Source organism: Antechinus flavipes, chromosome 5 (genome assembly GCF_016432865.1).
Source record: "Antechinus flavipes isolate AdamAnt ecotype Samford, QLD, Australia chromosome 5, AdamAnt_v2, whole genome shotgun sequence".
Classification (NCBI taxonomy): Eukaryota; Metazoa; Chordata; class Mammalia; order Dasyuromorphia; family Dasyuridae; genus Antechinus; species Antechinus flavipes.
In genome coordinates this window covers 291,432,316-291,449,813 of record NC_067402.1, presented here as the reverse complement: position 1 = coordinate 291,449,813, position 17,498 = coordinate 291,432,316, and the positions used below count along the sequence as shown (strand labels likewise).

Genomic DNA, 17,498 nt, shown 5'->3' with positions numbered 1-17,498 from the left:
TGCTTTGTGCTAAATATTTAAGCTGGCGATCAAATATCAAAATTAGATATTAGATAATTCTCAAGGAGAGAAAACAACTAGAACCTTCAGAAAGATGATTGGTTTGGGAAGTCACAGAGACCACCTCCCACAGGAAACCTTCACCCACCTCACTCAAGAACTTTTCCCAGTTAATCATCTACTATTTGTGGTAGAAAGTTTGCCTTGCAAGTATTTGCTAGTGGTCTCATTAAACTGTAAGACCCCTGAGGACAGAAATTGACTTTTGCTTTTTTTTTTTTTTTGTATTCCAGGATTGAGCACTGTTAAGTATTTAATCAATGTTGATTGATTGACTAGTAGGGAGAACAAAAGAGGATGAGCTCTTTCCAGAAGCTACAGTGGTGGGGATTTAAACACACTCCCCAGAGAAATAATCAGAAGGAAGGCTCTTAACTGCACAGTGGCCCAAAATGGTTTCCTACTATATTTGATAGCATTTTCCCCTAGTTTATTTGAGAGGAGGGCTTACCTTAGTAAAGAGAGCACTCACTCACTATCTCCAGACTTAGAACCCCATTCAACTCACACCTCTGATACTTTGAATAATCCTGGGCAAGTAATTCAGTTTCTTGAAGCTTCAGCTTTCCCATCTGTAAAATGGGCATAATAGTACTTACACTACTCACCTCCTAACACAGGGGGAAAAAAATGTTTACATCTGAAAGTGCTAGAGGAAGAGTAGATAGAATGTTTGGAATAGGATTCAAGAGGCTTTAGGAAGAATTTCTATGTCCAAGACTGACAAATCTCTTACCCTCTCTGAGGTTCAGTTTTCCCATCTGTAACATGGAAATAAGGGCAACTAGATCACACAATAAAGTAAATGAATCAAGAAGACCTGAATTTAAATCCAGCCTCAGACTAGATGTATGATCCTGGACAAGTCATTTCCACCTGCTTACCCCAGTTTCCTCATCTGTAAAATGAGCTAGAAAAAGAAATGGCAAACCATTCCAGTATTTCTGCAAAATAACCCCAAATGGGGTCGCAAAAAGTTGCTCATAATGAAATGACTGAAGCCCAAAATGGGAATAAGACCTCACAAGATTGTTGTAAGAATTAAATGAGATAAGCAATATAAAACACTTTGCGAACCTTATTGAGCTCTCTACATATATATGTACATATATAATGAATGATAAATATTCATACATGTGTAGGTCCATTTAAATCAGATCTGTAATTTCACTGATGTAGAGAGTTCCTGGGGAGGAAATTGATACCAATGAACATGTACAACTAATAATCTTAGGAAGTGACCTTAGGCTGAGGGAGTTAAATGGTCCCACAGCCAGTCCAGATTGGATTTGAATCTGCCAGCTCTGAGATTTACTGCCTGTGTAACGCTGGATTAATCACATCACTCTCAGCCTCAGTTTCTCAAGCTGTACAACAAAGGTGTTGAACGTGGTCAACAAATCTCCCATCTTCTTGGCTCCAAAACCATCCTCTATCCTCTCCAAAGTGTCTTCCACTATATAAATAAATGTCAGATACAAATAGATACACCAAAATGTGTGGGGTAATTTGATCTGCCGCACATGTTGTCCCTGGGCTTTCAAACTGTACAGAAGAGAACAGAGGAGGCTTTAAAGGAGACACAGATAAGCAGGACAGCTTTGAAACTAACATGCTGAATGTATCATAGTCTGTAAAGAGAAAGACAAGTTATCTATACTGCATACAAAGTTTCATCTACCTTCCTCCTGTTCTCATATTTGTGTATGTACATATAAATAAAATATCATATTTGATATTGTCAAGTACAGAAGAAAAAATATGCATGTATGTGTATATACACATGTACACACAAATATATTTGAATAGACAGATTATAATCACGTACCTGAGTTTGTGTAGCCATTTTCAGGTCAACAGGTATTGACTATTTGTTGGAGACTTTTCACATAACACACATATGCATATTTCTATGTATATGTATGTGCATATATAAGTATATAATATTTATAAAATAAATAATATATAACTATTATACATTAAGCTTACAAAATAAAGGTCACACATATTATGTGTATATATGATATATAATGTATCTATAATGTGTTTTAAAATATGTTACAATAATATTATATTTATATAATCACATCATATATGTAATATGACAATATTATATATAATATAGTAATTATGATATATAGTATATATAATATATACATATATACTTACATAAGTACATTATATTATATATATTATGATATGTATAAAATAATAATTATAGTATATAATATATAATGTGCACATTTATATAGTACGTATATGCTGTTATATATTATATATAATAATCATAATATATAATACATATATACACACATTTTTATGAAAAGCCTCTGAGAAATAGAGTCAATGTCCATTGACTGGAAAATGACTGAAAAAAAACTTGTTCATGTTTGTACATGATTATAATGAGATATTACTGGGCTGTAAGAAGTAACAAATATAAAGAATTCAGAGAAGCACCAAAAAAACTTCCATGAACTTAAAACAAAGTTAAGTCAGTAGAATTAGGAAAATAATATTCACAATGATAACACCAATGGAAAGAACTTTTAAAGAAACATTCTAACAACCAAACTTGGCCCCAAAGAAAAAGTATCAACAGGCAACTCCCTCCCTCCCAGTTTTGCTGAAATGCGGGACTATCAGTGCGGGATGCAGCAGATGTCAGGTTTTTTTCAATATTTTAGTTTGTTTTGCTGAAAATCTTTTTTTTTTTTTTCCTTTTTTATATCCTTTATTATAAGGTGTAACTATTGAGAGAGGTAGGCAATATAAAATAAATAAAATACAATTTTATTAAAAAGAAACGTTTCCAGGGTTTCAAAGAATTATATTATAGATACTTTAAATATTCCTTTCCATTTTTCCCAATGGTCACATTTTGTCACAGTTCCCTTTTCTAAAATGGGGATGCCACATGATGGAAAAATGTTTCAGTTAGTCATGGTGTGATTCACAATTACACAGCCCTTCCTGTTCACCATTTGGGACCAAAGCCATTATATCTCCTTTCTTGCGGCTTCTAAAATTCCTGCTCAAGGAAACCAGCATCAGTCTTGGCTAAAACCCTTCCTTGACATCACATTTCAATGAAAGATTTATTTCTAAGATTTGTGGACCGGCGCTGGCTGGTTAATTACTTCTGGATAGCTGCAGTCTCTATACTGTATCTCACTTCGACTGCCTTCCCTTTCCATCCCCCGCTCCCTCTTCTAAGCATCTTCTCCACATGTGGTGCTCCCAAAGATAACCGTTCTTTCTAGAGTTCCCCTAACTCCCTAACAAGGAGAATGAAACTCTTGTGAACAGGACTGAATGCCTGGTACTCATAGAAAACTCTTCCCCTAGATAAAAAAATCTTGCCTTCAAGAATGTCATACCCACCTCAGCAGACCCCAGGACCCAGGAGCATCACTTATGAAGCAGGTACCCCCAGGAAGTCCAAAACAGAAAGAAAGGACCCACGAGTGAGCCAGCACAGTTACAGCACATTTTGGTTTTGTAGCAAAGGACTGGAAACAATGAGGATAACCATCAATTGGACTGGCCGGAAAACATAATGTGCATGTAGCAAAATATTGCCCCATTAAAATAAGGGAAGGCACAGATTCAGAGAATAATCATCATGATGATAGATATTTAAATAGATAGATAGATGAAGGGATAGATGGATGGACAGATAGATAAATGGAAGGATGGATGGATAGATACTCCTTTAAAGTTTGCCAAGTGATTTTCATATATTAATTCATTTGATCCTCATAATAATCCATGGAGATAAATACTATTTTTATACCCATTTTACAGATGAGAAAAGTGGGGCCTTGATGGAGGTTCAGTAACTTGTTTGTGGTCATGGAGTTGGAAGTATCTAGAGGAGAATCTGAATTCAGGTCTTTCTGACCCAAGTCCTGCTCTCTATTTACTCCCCACTGTGCTGTCTAGACTTCAGAAGACTTGTATGAACTGATGCAGAGCCAAGAAAACAGAACCAGAAGAACAATTTACACAAGGACCCCAACAATGGGAAGGAAAACACTCTGAAATGAAACTTCGAGACCCTGGCCGATGTCACTAGGGATCATCACAAGCCACACAAAACTTTATTCCTCTATGATCCGGTCAGTGGTTCATTTGTTGGAGTGGTTCATCTCCAGTCCTCCACTCCCTTCAATTTCCCATCTCCTTGTCTTTGTCCTGGCAGTGTCCCATGCCTGAAATGTTCTCCCTCCTACCCTCAGGTTATTGGCTTTCTTCAAGGCTCAGTTCAAATTCCGTCTTCAATTGGGTCCTTTCCAGACCCCTCAGCTGCTAATGCCTCTCTTTTCTGATTATTTTCTATTTACTCTGTATATATTTATGTATGTGACTGTATCTATGCATATGGATGCGTATATATAAATGTACATGTATAATCAATTAACCCATAAGGCCGGATCTCTGGTGGGACCTCTGCTGCTTTTACCTTTTGGCATTCTCATCCTTGCCCTGACTCTAGTTAGGCGGCCCCAAAGACTCTATTATCCTCATCAGAAAAATGGGGACAACTGTAATTCCTGGTCACTAGAAAGTAAATGACGATGAAGTGACTAAGTAAAGGTCCATCTGAGGGTTCGAATGTTAGAATCAAACAGGATCTGAGAAATGACCTGGCCCAATGGACTGTAAGCCTCTCTGAGTTCAAGAATTGGAGTGAAGCTTTTTTCCCCTCCAACCCATCCATCCTCGGGTAAATGAACAGTCTTTACACACAGTAGGTGCTTAATAATGGTTTCTCATGTTAATAGTGAAAAGCAGTGCCTTGCTCCAGGGCCTGGTTGTATATCCTAATGTACAGACTCCTGGGCCACCCCAAGGTTACTCATCTACTAGGTGGGCGTGCAGCAAACAGCAGGGGGCCCCAAGAGCCGGCACTGAAACGGGACAGTGCCCAGCCCCCACCCGCTCCCCACTAGTTTGTGAAATGTTTTTCTCAAGGAGTTGGGGAGTGGAACTTCTGGGAAAGGGGAGAGGAAGGAAGGGGAGCAAAGATGGAAGAGGGAGGGAAAGAAAGAAACAAAGGGGAGATGAGGGAAGAGTGAGGAAGCAGGAAAGGAAGGGGCAAAGGAAGCAGAGAGAAGGAATGAAGGACAGAAGAATAACAGGATGAAAAGAGATTGAGGAGGGGAAGGAAAGAGAGGAAGAGAAGAAAAAGGAGGGAAGAAAGGGAGGGGAAAAGAGAAGGGAAAGGAAACATTGGGGAGGGGAGAAGGGAAGGGGAAGGGGAGGGGAGAAGAGAAGGGTAGGAAGGATGAGGGAAAGGAAAGAGGGGAGGAGGGAAGCCGAGGTCTCGGGCGGCCCTCCCCCTGCCCCGTCGGCCCACTCCAGAGGCCGCAGGGACCCTCCCTCGCTCACTCACCCTCCTTGGCTCTCTTCTTCCGGCCCAGCGTGCCTCCGAGCTTGCCTAGGAAGGATTCGTCTTTCTTGGCCCGGGGCGGCCGTAGCGGCGGCCCCGGGGAGCGCAGCGGGCCGACGGGCAGGGCGGACATGGGAGCGACGGGGACACCGGCGGGGGGCCGAGTGCGGCTGCCGGGGAGCTGGAGCGCGTGTGCCCGTGGCCCGGGAGGAGTAGGGGGCGGCGTGGGAGCCGGAGCTCTGCCGGCCGGGCCCCGCCCCCGGTCCCGCCCCGAACCCGCCCCTCCTCCGGCCCCTCCCCGGGCCACCCCTTAGCCCCAGCTGACCTTGACCTTGGCCGCGGAGCGCCCATCCCGTCCCTGGCGAGGCTGGCAGCGGGCACGGGCGCGCTCCCCCAGCACACTCTGGACTCTGGAACCTCCGCTCCGCGCCTCCTTCTCACGCCACAGAGTCCCAGATGCAGCGAGATCTCCTGAGGACTTAGGGTGTACCTTGCCCGGGCCAGGGGGCCGAGGTGTGCGAGAGCAGCCCCTGCCCTTCCCGGGTGGAGAGGCCACCCTCCGGGGCGCGGAGAAGCCAGAGCCCAAATCCGGGGGCCCAGGCCGCCTCGGTCCGGGGTCCCCGTCTGTCTGACCTCTGCTGGCCGGGCTGGGCCGGGGCTCCCGGACGGCTCAGCTCGCCCTGGGCGCGGCTAGGGTCACAGGCAGGCTCTGCCCCGCGGGGGATCCCCGGCCCAGCGGCCTGCCTTCCCCCTTCACTCTTCACCCACCTCTGCCTCCATTTCTTTTTCTTTTTTTTCTGAGGCAATTGGGGTTAAGTGACTTGCCCAGGGTCACACCTGCCTCCATGTTCTAGTTCAGCTACCATTAGCGGGACACAGGGGCTCCAGAGCCCCATCCCCATCTGTTCCCTTTGGGGTCTCTCCCAGAAGTCCCAGTTCTTCCAGGACAAAGTACTAAGCAAGGGAAGGGGGTGGAAGGTCAGAGCACACACACACACACACACACACACACACACACACACACACACAGGTGTCCGGACCCAGGGGAAAGACTTGGCACACGTGGGTGTCAGAGCAGAATCTGTGACCTACAAATCGCATCTGACAAAGATCAGGCTGAAGGCAGGACTTCCCCAAACACTTGAGGTCTTAGGTGAACCACAGTGTGAACCACAAGAGGAAGGTAAAAATTTACAAGTTAGTGGGGTTAAACCACCAGTTACCCAAACACCACCAGACATGGTCAATTTAGCCTTAAAAAAAAAATAGATTGGGCCTTTATTTTTTTTTTATTCCAAAACTTAATAAACAGCCCAAATGTCCCCCCCAAAAAAAAAAATTGTATGTAAAACTCCTACGGAGGGAGGATCTGTGGTTTTATCTGAATAGGGAGTTCCCAATATAAGAAAGTCCCATGTATACATATATTGTACTTAACTTATACTTTAACATATTTAACATGTATGGGTCAACCTGCCATCTGGGGGAGGGGTGGGGGGAAGGAGGGGAAAAGTTGGAACAAAAGGTTTGGCAATTGTCAATGCTGTAAAATTACCCACGCATATAACTTGTAAATAAAAAGCTACAAAATAAATAAATAAATAAGTAAAGTCCCTCCACCAGTACAAATCTTCATATTGGGCTAGTGAGTCTCGCTGCTAAAGCGGCAGAATTTGAACACAGATCCTTGAGTCTTAAATGGTTTAGAGTATTGCTGAGAGTTGGAGGGACTTTCTAAGCCCTCCACAGAGTCAGGATCCCTCTTTTTCCACCGCATCCTTTTGCCTTGCTCATGAAGCCATAAATCTTGTTTTGCATCTGCTTTTAAACTGTATGTGTATGGAGGGTAGTGTTCACAGGTAGCTTGGGGGGAGGGGGGTAGGCGGGGTATGTTTTAAAGGAGCCAGCACAGACTCCTCCAGCCTTTTCTTCCCCAATTCTCCTCCAAAAAAATCGTATTTATGTCAATGGGAAGCAGAAGGTGGGGGGCTAGAACTTTTGCCCCTCTGCTTGCCTTTGTGAAAGGTGATGGGGAACTACCATTATATCTCTCTGCCAGAAAGGCTTAAGGAGATAAATGTGGATTCATCCTATCAGAGATCTAGAACTCAAAAAGGCCCCTCAATGCACAGACCAGGAAACTGCCACCTCTGAGATTTTACAACATTTATTAAGCTCTTATTGTGTACCAGACACTAGGCTAAACACTGGGGATATACAGAAAGCAAAAATACATGCTACCGACCTTTATTCTCTAATAGGTAAAACAACATGCAAACATGCACAAACAAGACCCAAAGGACAACCGAGAGTAATCTCAGAGAGCAGAGCCTTAGTTGTCCCATCTGTAAAGTGGGAATAATAACAGCCCCTCCCTCCCAGGGCTGTTGTGATGATCAAATAAGATCATATTTGTAAAAAGTGCTTAGCTGGGAGCCTGACACTAATATAAATATTAGTTATTATTATTATTATTAAAATTGGGAACATTTAAATGTGACATCACATTGCTTATCTCTTTAATGGATAGAGGAGGGACTTGAGGAAGGGAGAGAATTTGGAATTCAAATTTTTAAAAATGAATATTAAAAATAAATGAGAGTTGGGACAGCTAAGTGGATAGAGGAAGCCCTGAAGTCAGGAGGACCTGAGTTCAAATCTGGTCTCAAACATTTAATACTTCCTAGCTGTGGGACCCTGGGCAAGTCACTTAACCTTAATTGCCTCAGCAAAAATAAATAAATGTGTTGTCCCACAAATTTATTTTAAATATATATGTGTGTATATCTATGTATATCTATATTGCTCTATATACATATTTATGGAAGTAGATAGATAGATAGATAGATGGATGGATAGATAGATATCTCCTGAAAATGGAGAATAATAGCACTCATCTCCCAGTGTTGTAAGAATTAAATGAGATACTAATTTTAAAATGCTTAACATAGTGTCTTAACACATGGAAAGTACTATATAAAGACTGGCTATTATTATTATTACTATTGAAGGCACTGAGATGAGGGTAATAGAGGGCAGAAAGAGCACACAAATAACTATCATACAAAAATAGGTCCCACAAGGGGTATGGGCAAATATACAAAGCAATAAACACAGGGGAAGGGAAACAGTCGAAGAACTTCCCCCATGAAATTCTCCCCTTCGGATAGTCAGATCACAGGCTGTTTTAAATAATGTTTCTAAGTCACTTCACAATTTACAAACACCTTTTTCACCACAGTCCCAAGTGCATTGATCTTTATGTCCTTTTGACAGATAAGGAAACTGAGGCTCAGGGCTGGAAGGGGCCGGTCCCGCAGCCAGTCAGCAGCAGAACTGAGCTTCAAGCCCCGCACCTGGACCCTGGCTCCAACTGAAGTGACTCAGCAAACGATCAAACCAGGCCCTCTGGGTACTCCTCATGGGAACAGCCCTCTTGTGTGTTTTGCTTTTGCACGGTGGGGAAATGAAACTATCTATTTATTTCAGGCCTTCTAGGTATCTCGTAGATGGGAGGCTATTTTCAGAAGTGGAGGGCCAACTGCTTTGTTTGGGAGGAGCTGGGAGGGATCATTTCGGGGGTTTGGGAGGGAAGAGCAAATGTCCACCCATCCTTTTATCAAATTAACCACCGCACCCCGATAAGATGAATCCCAAGGGACTGGAAAAATGGGGCAGAGGACCATAGGGTCAAAAGTAGAGCCTAGAGAGCAGGGTGGACCTGGTCTGTGTAACAACCTCTGCCTCTCATTTTCCTCATCTGCAAAGTGAGAGGAGTAAGGGAAGAGGAGATCAGTGGGACTCAGAAAGGGAAACTGAGGCAGTGACCCAGGAAAGGATAATCAACAAGTCAACTTTTTATTAAACACCTACTATGTGCTAGGCACTATGCTAAAAGATTGACTGACTCATGAAGATTAATAAGCTCAGGAAGAAAATTAAGGCCTAAAGAAGGAATGGACCCATCAGAGACTCACTTCAGCCCAAGAGGGGCCCAAATCTCTAAGCCACAGGCTGCCCTGAGAAATGGCAAAACCACAGCAGCCTCCATCTCCACTCTCTGGCACCCCAGATAAATGAGCTCTGCACCCCTCCCCTTGGCTATTATCAGAATCTGGGCTACTGAGGGCTCAGAGACCTCTATTATCCATTGGGGAAGCAAGTGGGATACCTTCAGAGTCAGGAAACCCCAAATTTTAAGCCTGCTTCTGACATCTGTATGAGCCTGGGCAAGTCATTTAACCCCTGAGCCTCTATTCCCCCATCTGAAAAAAATGAGGGGTTACACTCCATCTCTCAAGTCTCTCTAGCTCTAGGCCCAGGATCCTATGGTCCAGGTGAGGGGACACTCTATTTGAACATCCAGGGGACAGCAGCCCTTTTATGATCCTCCTAGACAGATGGGCCACTGGTTTTCCCTTTCTTGTGAAAAAAAAAAAAAAAAAAAACCACAAGTTACTATCTCCCCTTATAATTATTGAATAAAATGTTTTTAGATCTGATAGGTGTCACATGGATAGCCAGAATGATAGATTTGTTTTATTTGTTTGTTTTTATTTTTGTTTTTTGCTGAGGCAATTGGGGTTAAGTGACTTGCCCAGGGTCACACAGCTAGGCAGTGTTAAGTGTCTCAAACCAGATTTGAACTCAGGTCCTCCCGACTTCAGGACTAGTGCTCTTCAGGGCAGCCCCTTAGCTACCCCAGAATGCTAGATTCGGAGTCAGGAAGAATTGAGTTTGAATTTTGCCTTAGACACTCAGTATTGTGTTATCCTAGCCAAGTCACTTCCCCTTTGCCTCGGTTCCCTCATCTGTAAAACTAAGGATAATAATAATACCTAGCTCTCAGAGTTCTTGTGAGGATAGAATGAGAATATTTATAGAGTATTTTGCAAACCTCAAAGCACCATATAAATTCCAGTATTATTATTATTATGCATAATAATACTTGGGGTCGAAGATTCTCTAATACTTTCATGTCTTCCAAATGAAAACTATTTTGCCTGAATTTTGCCCTTTATCTGTGAGGTTCTAACTTATTCTAGAGATTCCTTGAGTTCTGGTCTTCTTGGTTTCAAGGTCACTGCCCTTTCTATCACACCAATCATAATTTCTAGACTAATTAAAATACATTTAAATTAGAAAGACAGATGTAGTTGGGCAAACTAATCCATCAGCGATGCAAGATGGCATCCATTAACCAAATTTTCTTTTGTTGAGGTCCGCAATGTGTACATTAGAATGGGACAAGTCCACTGACAGTGCATTCAACATACACTCTAGAACATAAAAGTGTGTAAACAATGCTACAGAATCTGTGAAGAATTCAAACACTAATATTTCAATCCTTGACCTGCCTCATCTAAGCAGGCAGCTCTTTTTGACTAAACAATTTTTAAATCTGGAAAGACATCAAGTAAAAACAGAATATTCAAAAAGCAGAACTAAGAAAAAAAATTAAACAGTACAACCCTTATATGGAAGGGAGTATAGGGTATTGCTTTCCCCATTTTACATATAAGAAAACTGAGTCTCAGGACCATAAAGTATCATGCTCAAAGTTACAAAGGTAAGAGCTTGTGTTCAAGTTCAATAGATTTATTGTACGGTTCTGTGATATCAATTTTCAGGCAGAACCTGCCAGCTTCAGTATTGTCCTGGATTTTTTCTCAAAGATATTCGAAGGGCATCATCTCCATCCTTACCCACATCCAGGTAACGGGAAGCTATTACAGAATCTTTCAAATCTCCCCAACCTCTGCTTTCCCAGAAATGAGGTCAGACTCACTGACATCTTACCGCTACGGCAACCATCTGAATCTTGTCAATTATAGGAGATAATAAACATGGCTAATTTTTCTTCTAGGAAAGGAGCGAAACATTTGAAAGAAAAAAAAAAAGGTTTTTAATGTTGATGTTCCTTTATTGTGTTTGGAAATACTAGCCTCGGATACTGAGAGAGGAATTATTTTTAAACTGAAATTTCAGTACATTATTTTGGTCTTTGTTCTCTAAATCTGTGCAATGCTCCAGATATTTCTTTAAGTCACCAGGTGGTCTCTGCAGCCTTGACTTTGACATTTTTCTCAATCTTCTCAAGTCTGCCCACTTCTGCTCTATGATAGGATCAGAAGGATCCTGCTAAAATCACCAACTCAAGGTGCCAAGGTTACTGTTCCTTTACAAGTCAGGCATCAGCCAGCCACCCGCGGGGAGCCATCAGTCCTATTGTTAAGGCTTCAGGGGAACAAGAAGAATTCGCTCTATTCTTTAGAAACTGCCAATCATTTTAAGCTCTAGGAGTATTTCAAATAGAGATTTTCCAACTTTTCTAACAACTTTTCATTTCACTTTTAAAATGGGAGAACCAGCATTATAGAACAATCTAAGAAACAAACAAACAACAAAAAAAAAAGTAGCTGGTAGATTTCTGGGGCTGGATTTAGGAAAACCTGAATTCAAATCTTGTCTCTAACACTTATAAATTATGTGACTCCAGACCAGTTATATCTCCTCTGTGCTTCTGGAAACTCCCTAGTAACTATCTACTTATTAAGTTAAAAATGGGTTTGATGATATTCAATGTAACAAGCATTTACTAAGCACTTGCACTATGCAATTATCCCTGAAATTCTCAAGGCCTTTTCCAAAGTTCCTGCCTACCTGGCAATCACTGCGATCAGGTTTTTAGGCTTAGTTTCCTTCTTATTCTGGATGTCTCAGTGCTTACGGCACCAAGGCTTTTGGTTTTTATTTTTTTCTTTTATAATTTCTTCCAAGACATAGTGTTTTAAGAATCCTCCACAGTTAAGATGACATAAAAGATGACATTTCCTTATTTTCTAGTTTTCACATGGTGTGATTTTTTTTTCAATATTTAAATCTTTGAAATAGATGGAATTTACTTTGGCCTGGGGAATGAGCTACTTGTCTCTTACCACTTTTTACCAAACTGCTATCTATTTTTTCAACAAGTTCTTGAATAATGAAGTTTTTCTCCTGTGTCTTGTGATCCTAGTATTATCAAGAACTTGGTTCCCATGGATACTTGGTTCTATCTTCTTATTGTCAAGTCCATTACATTGATATATTTTTTCAATTTTTTTTTTTTTGGTCCAGAATTGAGATCTAGGAATACTTATTTCCTTTCCTTTTTACTTTTATTTCTTCGCATAATTTCTCTAACCGCAATTCTATTCTTGAACTTTTCTTAAGATATATGATTACTTTCTCTACTTCTACAAAATATACTGCTGCTATTTTGATCTGTGTGGTTTTCAGTGTCATCTTTTCACTATTAGCTCAGTCTAGCCCTGAACATTGACTCTCTCCCTAATTATTTTTGTTTTATTTCTGTAAAAATTGTTTTGTAGTTGAATTTAAATGCTCTATATGAGGTAGTTAATGCATTTCATTGCTATTTAAATGGCATTTCTCTTTTTATCATTATTTCAAATTTTGATTGGCGAACTAGATGATTTTATGGGCTTATCTTTTATCTTGCCATTTTTCTGAAATTGTTTGCTAGCTCAGTATTATTGTTGATCCTTTTTTTCCTAAATAACCCTCATCTCAACTATAAAATCAAGACATTTTAACCTCTTCCTTATCAATCTTTATTTTTTTTTCTTTCATTTCTTTTTCTTCTTTTATTTCAACAAATAATATTTCTAGGACCACATGAAGAGCAATGACAAATTCTTAGGATCATGGATTTAGAAACAGAAAGATAAAAAGACGTAAAGTACATCTGATGCAGTATTTTACAGGTGAGGACTCGAAGGCCAGTATCTTGTTCAAAATCATAAAGTTCATAACTAACATAGCTGAGGTTCAAACCAACGTCTTCCATTTTTCCATTGTAGAATAAGCTTCTTTTTTCCAAGAGTGAACAACCTTATTTAATGCCCTGATTTGTTTGGACAAGATCTAGAATTTTCCCTATTATTGGTATAAATGTTAAAAGGGCTGAGATGCAGTGTAAACACTCAGACACTTGTCCATGCCTCCTTGGCAGTTTTCCAGGGGCTGGACACATCCTCCCCAAACCTCAAAAGATTCAACAATTCACTACTAATGACCATGTGATTTTTAACACACTCAAAAACAGCCTAAGAAAGTCAAATAAACAATGAAAACAATGCTTCAAACAGCAGGATACCATAATATTGTGGCCTGAGTAGATCTTTTGTCCCCACCCACTCACCCACCCCTTCTCCCAACATATGCTACAAAAAACAAAAGGAGACACAAGGAAAAGAGATTGAATATATGTTTAAAATTAGCAGGAGTTTCCCCAGTAAAGTTTTTGGAGGAAGGAAGGGAAAAAAAAAGATGGGGAAGGGGGTAGGGGATGGGGATAAAGGCCATTGCAGGGAGATAGAATTCTGCTTAATCTCTTTCTTAAAATTATTTTTAAAATTTTGAACTTAAACACCCAAAAAAGGGCATTTCTGATGATGGTGAATACAAAAATAGGATTCTACATGAAACCATGAATCTCTCATGTTTCTTAGCTTCTTTGTATTTTAAAGGCATATAGTCAGTTCTATATGTTACTTTCAAAACCATCCTGTATGTCTGTTCTTTCTTCTCAATGTCTTCTTCTGCTCATTTTTTTATTAAAGCTTTTTATTTTTCAAAACATATACATGGATAATTCTTTGACATTAGGCCTTGCAAAACCGTGTGTTCCAATTTCCTTCCTCTTTCTCCATCCCCTCCCCTAGATGGCAAGTAGTCCAATATATGTTAAACATGGTAGAAATATAGGTTAAATCCAATATATGCATACATATTCATATTTATCTTGTTGCACAATCAAACCGGAAAAAAAAATGAGAAAGAAAATAAAATGCAAGTAAACAACAACAGAAAGAGTGAAAATTCTGTGTTGTGAACTACACTCTGTTCTCAGGGTCCTCCCTCTGGGTGCAGATGACTCTCTCCATCACAAGATCATTGTAACTGGTCTGAATCATCTCATTATTGAAGACAGCCACATCCATCAGAATTGATCATCGTATAATATTGATGTTGCCGTGTACAATGATCTCCTGGTTCTGCTCCTTTCACTCAGCATCAGTTCATGTCAGTCTCTCCAGGCCTTTCTGAAATCATCCTCCTGATGTTTCTGTTTCTTACAGAACAATAACATTCCATATTCTGTTCATTTTTTAAAAGGTTCTGACAAAATTCTGGTCCATCTCCCTAATGTTGGGATTAGCATAGAACTGGTTATTAGTCCACACTCTCTGCCCACTCCTTTTGTCTCCAGTCCCATAGAGACCACACTATACACCTGTTCCTCTGCCACAACTAGGAACAGCTCTGCAAAGAGATTCCCTTTCATAGGGACCATCCATCCTGGGCTGCAGTCACAGGGGGTGAACAAGAAACCCCAAAAACCTCAACCTCTGGGAAAGAGCCCCTGATGTCATTTTCTATGACCCTTTCCCCTTCGCCATCCAGGTTATATTTGTCAGGCTCAATGTTTCCCAGAAGCTGCTGGCAAGAACCAGTGGTCACCTTCTCACCCTAAGAAGGGATGTTGATGTGGTTGCCCCAACCAAAGAATCACGGGGAAACATCAAAACAAGAAAAACAATCTCTGCCTCGGTTAGCAAACAGTGCCTGACATGAGAGGAAAGTATGGGTCTTTCCAACCTTCCATTTGTTGGCAACAGGTAACATGGCCTGGAATCTCCCTTCCAAGGACTATCTTCTCTCCTTGAGAGAGTTTTCTTTGCCTTGAGTAACATTTATAACAAATACTTTTCTCAGTTTTGTTCCCTCACCCCTTGAATCAATTTCTTTTTCAATGCACCCCCCCAATCCAATTTCAGGTCACAACACCCCTTCAGGCACCCCTTATATTGATTTACAGACCATATGTTCCCTGCTGGCCTTTTCTCTCCAGGAGTTATCAGAAGAGAGATTCCCTCTGTGTCTCAGCCTACGGTCAATCTCTTTTCAATATCTTCCTATACAAGTGTGTGAAAATGTGGGAAATCAAAGCCAGATCTTCAAATATTATTCCTCGTTTCCCTTGGGCAGAAGATTCTAGGATGAGGTTTGATACTTTTTCATTTTCTGTAAAACGCCTTCCATTTTTCTCTCTCTTGTTTTCACTGTGGGGGAATAATCCCATGTGATTTGAAGTGGGATCTTTGATAAATCAATGATATTTTTCCTCGGAACTGCTTGTAAAAATCTCTTTATCTAAATCTCTGGGGGGAACTGAAGCTGATGTTTCTCAAGAAAGGGTCCAGGTGAATTTTGTTGATCTGAATGTCACCCCTTGATCTTGACAGAACTGGGAAAATTTCTCGAGTGAGTTCCTAAAATGCATTTCTCAAGTGAGTTCCTAAAATGGATTATGATTTCCAATTTCACCTTTTGGGATGGGAATCTAGAGACTTATACATTGTCTTTCTGAACTCTCCTTGTAAAATGTCAGACCTTTTCCCTGCTAAGTTGTCTTTTGATCTTATTTTGAGGCATGTTCTAGCATTTCTATCATTTTTGTCCTTGATACCAGGACTCTCCTTTTTCCTTGATTATGTGCCATTATGCAAACCTTTGAGCAACTTCTCCATGTTACTATTTTTTTGTGAGCCTCAGCATCACTCCATTTTACTTATGGTCTCTTTCAGACACTGACATTTCTCTATTTGGGCCAAATCCTTTTTTATTTCCTTTGAAGAGTTTTAATCCAAGAGCATGGGCTTTTGTGAGAACTGGATTCATCTCTAAAGCCATTGTTGAAGGAAGCATATTATTTTCTCCTTCTGGTGACTTCTCTTTGGGGTCTTTTAACTATGTTCTTTTATAGAATTGGCGTTTTTCTCTGCTTACTCGTTTCTTTGTTCATTCTTTTTCTTTTATCCTGGAGCTATCCAGCTAGGTAGTGCAGTGAATAGAGCATCAGGCCTGGAGTTAGGAAGACTAATCTTCCTGAGTTAAAATTCAGTCTCAGCCACTTGCTAGTTGTGTGACCTTGGCCAAGCCACTTTACCCTTTTTACCTCAGTTTTCTCATCTGTAAAACAAGCTGGAGAGGGAAATGACAGACCACTTCAGCTTCTTTGTCAAAAAAAAAAAAAAAACAAAAACAAATGACATCATCAAGAATCGGATGTGACTAAACAATAACTGAGATGATTTTCCTTTGAGCAACAGTTCTTAAACTCTTTGTTCTCACAAACTCCTTAAACTCTTACTGAGGATCTCAAAAAGTTTTGGTTTATGTGGGTTTTTTAATCTTTCAAGAGCTACTATATTAGAAATTGATATTGTATTGTTGGAAGCAGATTTGACCTTGGGGACCCCTTGAAAGATTCTCCAGGATCCTGAAGAGTCCTTGTACCTCACTCTGAACCCACCTACCTTTGGGGTCCCTAAACAGTTCCCCTTCTTTGCTTTCCTTCCAGTATTTATTTATTTGGATTTAGGAACACTTTTCTCTTTATTAATGTGTCTGTTGAGGAGTTGGTCTCGTTTATCACTTCTATCATCTTGTCAGAAACTCCCATTTCTCTCTGTCAGTTTGTCCCTTTGTCTAGCACAGCCTCTCATGCTATTGGGTGTGATGAATCTGTTGTTGTGGGACTGACTGTTATTTGGGCACCCATAATGCAGGCTGGTTTCTTTAAAAACCGTTCAGTCTCAGGAGCATTTTATCTCTCTTGACTCCAAGCAAGAGACAACACGAACTGGACAAGAAGAATTATTGTTCTCATTTCACAAATGAGAAAACTGGGCAAAGTAAAAGCAGTTGTAACCTGCCAGGCAGAAGCTGGGCTGTTTGATGACTTTTCCCCATGCAGCAGTTTCCATGACCTGGAAAATCAGGACATTAAAAAAAAAAAAAAAAGGTGAACTCCAATCTCCCTTCACAAAGAACTTTAATACACTAAGTTAATCCTACTTGATTATTATCAACTTTGAATAATAATAAGTTAGCACCTTAATATAGTATTTTAAAGTGTGTGGATTATTTAATATGTTTATCTTACTATGATCAGGGAATCCACTTTTTTATT

The 17,498-nt window shown here is 40.5% G+C and overlaps 1 protein-coding gene across 1 annotated transcript in view; it reads right to left on the bottom strand.

The window, feature by feature from the left end:
* Positions 1 to 5,681, bottom strand: part of PARVB (parvin beta) — an 81,567-nt gene extending 75,886 nt beyond the window's left edge. Inside the window, exon 1 of the mRNA XM_051962332.1 lies at positions 5,459 to 5,681. Within this exon, the coding sequence (XP_051818292.1) occupies positions 5,459 to 5,588 (130 nt within the window). The 5' untranslated portion in view covers positions 5,589 to 5,681. The remainder of the gene's footprint in view (positions 1 to 5,458) is intronic.
* Between the last annotated feature and the right edge of the window lie 11,817 nt (positions 5,682 to 17,498).